Source organism: Ascaphus truei, chromosome 7, assembly GCF_040206685.1.
Source record: "Ascaphus truei isolate aAscTru1 chromosome 7, aAscTru1.hap1, whole genome shotgun sequence".
NCBI classification, from domain to species: Eukaryota; Metazoa; Chordata; class Amphibia; order Anura; family Ascaphidae; genus Ascaphus; species Ascaphus truei.
Window position 1 is genome coordinate 110,807,001 of NC_134489.1, and position 6,434 is coordinate 110,813,434.

The 6,434-nt window shown below is 44.6% G+C and overlaps 1 protein-coding gene across 1 annotated transcript in view; it reads left to right on the plus strand.

Moving 5' to 3' along the window:
• LOC142500019 (kalirin-like) overlaps positions 1 to 3,980 on the plus strand; it is a 297,527-nt gene extending 293,547 nt beyond the window's left edge. Inside the window, exon 25 of the mRNA XM_075610076.1 lies at positions 170 to 3,980. Within this exon, the coding sequence (XP_075466191.1) occupies positions 170 to 715 (546 nt within the window). The 3' untranslated portion in view covers positions 716 to 3,980. The remainder of the gene's footprint in view (positions 1 to 169) is intronic.
• Positions 3,981 to 6,434: the final 2,454 nt, after the last annotated feature.

Consider the following 6,434-nt stretch of genomic DNA (forward strand, 5'->3'; position numbering starts at 1 on the left):
TCCGGGGGACAGGCTCCGTGTGGGTGTAATAACCGTTCTTCTTGTTATTATGTCTCCGGGGGACAGGCTCCGTGTGGGTGTAATAACCATTCTTCTTGTTATTATGTCTCCGGGGGACAGGCTCCTTGTGGGTGTAATAACCGTTCTTCTTGTTGTTATGTTTCCGCAGCCGGAGAACCTCCTGATAGATCTGCGGATTTCCGTGCCTCGGGTGAAAATAATAGACTTGGAAGATGCTGTCCAGATAACTGGACACTACTACGTCCACAAGCTGCTGGGGAACCCGGAGTTTGCGGCCCCTGAGGTCATCCACGGGACCCCCGTCTCCCTGGGGACGGACATTTGGAGCCTGGGGGTGCTGACGTATGTCATGCTGAGTGGAGTGTCACCTTTCCTGGACGAGAGCAGTGAGGAGACGTGTGTGAACATCTGTAGGGTGGACTTCAGCTTCCCGCGCGACTACTTCTCCAGCGTGAGCCACGCCGCGCAGGATTTCATCAGGGCCATACTGCAGGGGGACGCCCGCTGGAGACCCACGGTGGGCACGTGTCTGCAGCATCCGTGGCTGCAGTCTCACAACGGCGGCTACTCCAAAATGCCCCTGGAAACGTCGCGCCTGGCCAGCTTCATCGAAAGGCGCCGGCACCAGAATGATGCGCGTCCGCTGCCCTGCGTGAAGAACTTCATCGTCAGTAGGAACACGGCTGGGACATGAGGCCCCTGGGCCGCTCGCTGAACATCTGGGGCAGCGGAACAGTGAGAGCGGAGGTGTACAGAGACATTACAGGGGTACACACCGTGCCACACCGTACGACACAGCATAATATCGTGTATACACCGTGCCAGACAGTGAAATATCATGTATACATTGTGTCGGACAGTGTAATATCGTGTATACACCGTGTCGGACAGTATAATATCGTGTACACACCGTGCCAGACAGTATAATATCGTGTATACACCGTGTCGGAGAGTGAAATATCGTGTATACACAGTGTCGGACAGTGAAAGATCGTGTATACACCGTGTCGGACAGCGAAAGATTGTGTATACACCGTGTCGGACAGTGAAATATCATGTATACATTGTGTTGGACAGTGTAATATCGTGTATACACCGTGTCGGACAGTATAATATCGTGTACACACCGTGCCAGACAGTATAATATCGTGTATACACCGTGTCGGAGAGTGAAAGATTGTGTATACACCGTGTCGGACAGTGAAAGATTGTGTATACACCGTGTCGGACAGTGAAAGATTGTGTATACACCGTGTCGGACAGCGAAAGATTGTGTATACACCGTGTCGGACAGTGAAATATCATGTATACATTGTGTTGGACAGTGTAATATCGTGTATACACCGTGTCGGACAGTATAATATCGTGTACACACCGTGCCAGACAGTATAATATCGTGTATACACTGTGTCGGAGAGTGAAAGATTGTGTATACACCGTGTCGGGCAGCGAAAGATTGTGTATACACCGTGTCGGACAGCGAAAGATTGTGTATACACCGTGTCGGACACCGAAAGATTGTGTATACACAGTGTCGGACAGTGAAAGATTGTGTATACACCATGTCAGACAATGAAAGATTGTGTATACACCGTGTCGGACAGCGAAAGATTGTGTATACACCGTGTCAGACAGCGAAAGATTGTGTATACAACGTGTCGGACAGCGAAAGATTGTGTATACACCGTGCCAGACAGCGAAAGATTGTGTATACACCGTGTCGGACAATGAAAGATTGTGTATATACCGTGTCGGACAATGAAAGATTGTGTATACACCGTGTTGGACAGCGAAAGATTGTGTATACACCGTGTCAGACAGCGAAAGATTGTGTATACACCGTGTCGGACAATGAAAGATTGTGTATACACCGTGTCGGACAATGAAAGATTGTGTATACACCATGTCGGGCAGCGAAAGATTGTGTATACACCGTGTCGGACAGCGAAAGATTGTGTATACACCGTGTCAGACAGTGAAAGATTGTGTATACACCGTGTCGGACAGTGAAAGATTGTGTATACACCGTGTCGGACAGCGAAAGATTGTGTATACACCATGTCAAACAGTGAAAGATTGTGTATACACCATGTGAAACAGTGAAAGATTGTGTATACACCGTGTCGGACAGTGAAAGATTGTGTATACACCCTGCGGCCAGTGCTAACAGAGCCGTGTCTCACCGATGTCACATTATGTACGAAACCTCCTGAGAAATGTAGCTGTAAATATTATTTTTTTCTTAAACAAACCTGGTGCTTTTTTTGCAGCTGAATTGCAGCGTCAGACTTTGGGGAGCCAGCAAATTAAGTATATTCTTAGGGCCCAGAGAGGTTTAACCGTTTTGCTGCTAGCAACTCATTGTTGGTTTCTGGTCAGGAAGGGGTTAAGTGGACAGTGCACAGATTTTACTTGTATCCAGACATTTATTTATTTATTTAGTTTATTTATGTATTCACATATATGTGTGTGTTTGTGTAATTCTACTATGTTTTTTTACAAAGTTTATCAGATCACAAGAGTACAAGGAGCTCGTCTGGTCTGTAACCACCAGATGTTAAGGGGTTAAAGTCTCAGTACAACGTCGCGGGTTAAATAAACTGTTAAAAAAAATAATCTCTGTGTTATTGGCTACTTAGGAAAACATGTGACAGCTCATACATGTGAGAAACATACAACAGTAACAGAGGCCTTACCTGCCAATCACATGATCAATGTACATCACCGGAGCTGTAAAACCATTACCGTGTGAGCGGTAACAGAAGGGACTCTGGGAAATGGCTGTTTTGGGAAGATTTGCGCTGTGAGTGTAAAGATTGTAACCCCTTAGGTGCAGGGTGTGATTGCAACGCATTGCTTTGCCTGTTATTGTGTCACGTGCTACAGGCCCCTAAAAGCCGTAAATATGTAGGGGCCGTGTTTCTTTGTCCCCAGATCCTACAAACAGAAACGCAGTTATAGTTACAGCGGGGGCACACTGGGTGCGTCACGCGTAGTAATCGCGATCCTGCCGTGTGCTGAATAAAACGCTGGATCACATTTCTTTGTAACATAAAATCGATCATTTCTCGAGATACAGAAATCCCCACAAAATTAAAGTGATAAAAACCGAAATCTGTCCCAAACAATCCTGCCAAATAGACACAAATAACTTCTGCATTGGTGGGTAGACCCTAAAAGTACCCGATACCACCTATAAGTGACGTACACCCAATCCGTGCTGCACACTATGGCCCAGATCCACAAAAGGGGGCTACTCTTTAGCCCACCTCCGCCCCCATATATAGGAGAGAGGAAGTGAATGGGAGTAAAGGCGGAAGCTTAGCACCGCTTTGTACATCTGGGCCTAAACCTAATATGCCACCGCAGCCACCATAAACCTAATATGCCATCCTAAACCTAATATGCCATCCTAAACCTAATATGCCACCGCAGCCACCATAAACCTAATATGCCACCCTAAACCTAATATGCCACCCTAATATGCCATCCTAAAGCTAATATGCCACCCTAACCTGCCCCTTTTAATCTGGGATATAATCACTGCTGGCTAAATGAGGGAGAGGGGAGGTTATAGAGCCGGCTGCCGGGTACAAAGAAAAACCTTTGCGTGGTTAGAAATAATCAGTGTTTTATTTCTTTGTTTATCATCTCCCACACCAGTCCGTCCCGGCTGCCAGGGTGGGCTCCGGTGCTTAGCAGGTTAAGGAACAGGACAATTGTTCCCATAAAGGGGCATATTCCGCCAGCCTTAGAGATCTCCGGATGACGTGGGGTGGACACGCATGTAGCGTGTGATTTCCTGCGTGTGAAACGCTTTGCACGGATCTCTGACCTGACTTGTGTAAAGTGATTATCTGTCTTGGTTTATGTCTCACTGTCGCCTGTATATAAAGCTTCAAATGTACAACTGGGAATTCAATCCTACAAATAGTGTATAATAAAGAGCGTTTACCTGTGTGCGTTCCCTGGCCTCATTATTACATCTCACGGCGATCGGTGTTTATAAGCGCGTTACTGAAAGGCAACATTTTATATTTCCTCGGAAAAAGGAAACGGAACATTTAACACGTTCAGTGCCACAGGACTTTGCAATGTACTAATATTGCAGACTAAATCATCCAAAACGGACGTTTGGCACTTCCAGATGTAGCAGAGGTTATTAACCCCATAAAGGTGAGTAAACGCACAGAATAATACGTGTTATCTCCTTAACCATTGATTTAATTAGCACTAGCACGCTAACATTAACACAACGCATCGTGTTTACGGATGCCTTAACTTTTGGGGTCAAAAACATATGGGGTGTGTGTAGTGCCGCACAGAAAGAGATAATTCTATATGTGGTTCTCACCTACTAGGAATGAATATAGTTGATGAAATAAGGCAAGAAGAACAAAGTTCCAAAGACCAGTGCTTCAGCGTAATGGATAGAACAGCGTATCTAAATGAATCTAGCTGATTTTTGCAGACACAATAATTCACGAGTGTGATTTTTATGATGTAATCTCATATATTCATTGCTCCAATGTGGGGTATGTGTGCCCGGATAAGGGGGATAATGGAGCCGATTTGTCTGTGAGGACAGCGATTGCCTGTTCTCCTATTCTACAGGCCTACAACCCCTAGAGCAGGATCTGAATCTTCATCCCAGCGAGTGAAGATAATAGTCACGGGTATAGTACTCACAATTGATGCCGCCTGTTTTCTGGTGCGTGCGACCAGCTGGCAAAAATTGAGAAGTGGATCCAAAAAAGAGAAAAAAGCGGAGCACTGCAAACAAAAAATGGGGCTCTGCACAAATATGGAAAATTAAAAACAATTTATTGGTTGGGTGACTGCATGGAGGATGGCATCTGGATACCTCTGAGGCGTTTCGCGCTCGCGGCGCTTTGTCGAAGAGCGTGTGCCCCTTGTAAAGTCCACAATACATATGAGAGAATCCGCGACCTGAAGTGACGCGGCTCACGTGGCTTGCCATCGGTGGTAAGACCGGAAATTGACCCGGCGCTCGAACCATCACAGATTAAAAGAGAGTTAGTCACAGGAAGAGAAACCTTACAGTAAGTGAGAGTATACCCTGATGTATAAGGATAAAACAAGATGCCAGCAACGGAATGGGTGAATATATACACGAATAATACCAGAATGAATGTATCTAGTCTTAGACTATCCAAATGTCACAGGTCATTAATAAAAAAAGGAACAGAATTGATCAATTACATCAATTTGTATTATTTTGCAAAAAATGATGTACATAAGAATAAATACATAATTAAGTATTTTCTTTATATCTATTATGTATGAAAAACTTGGTATAAATGAATTGTCAAGACTGCCTTTATACAGAGGATCTGCCCACAAATACAGATCAGCATCCTCCGTTGGTAAAACAAGAAACAAAGAAGTCCAGAGCAACATGCAACGTGACAAAAATACACAGTGAAATACCTATATATCTCTTGAAAAAAGGGTCAGTTAGTTAACCCTTTGGCCAAAGCGTATAAGCCTGCGAGCCACTTTCAATGCATGACCATAATATCGCAGGTCCTAACACTAACTGATTCAAATCCTTATTTACCTTTATAATTAGAGGAAGGACGGTCCTGGCATTGAACCTGTCGCAACCAGCTGCATGATAAGGAAACCTACTTACCTGGACAGTGGGGAGGGGCGAGCTTTAAACCCTGGGTGGGAGGAGCCACTAACCTCCAAAACTGCTGAGACCAGCTGGACAAAGTTAACAAACACACAGATACCCAGCAAGCTCTCAGAAACCCCCCAAAAATTACCACAATATATATATATAAGTGTCAAAAGGAGTGCTACTGGGCGTGGCTAATTATATAAAACAAGAAACAAAGAAGTCCAGAGCAAAATCCAATGTGACAGAAATACAGTGAAATACATATATATCTCTTGAGAAAAGGGTCATTTAGTTAACCCTTTGGCCAAAGCGTATAAGCCTGCGAGCCACTTTCAATGCATGACCATAATATCGCAGGTCCTAACACTAACTGATTAAAATCCTTATTTACCTCTATAATTAGAGGAAGGATGGTCTGTGTGTTTGTTAACTTTGTCCAGCTGGTCTCCGCCGTTTTGGAGGTTAGTGGCTCCTTCCACCCAGGGTTTAAAGCTCGCCCCTCCCCACTGTCCAGGTAAGCAGGTTTTCTTATCAGCAGCAGCTGATTGCGACAGGTTCAATGCCAGGACAATCCTTCCCCTAATTATAGAGATAAATAAGGATTTTAATCCGTTTGTTTGTAAATAAAAATTTTGTCAAAAAGAAAATAATTGTGCTGTAATAAGAATAAAATAGAATCTAATGTAACCGTTTCCCCCACCCCTTGGGAGATTCCCGTTACCAGGTGTTTGGTGCATGCTACCTGTTGGCTCACAGGATGCTGAGT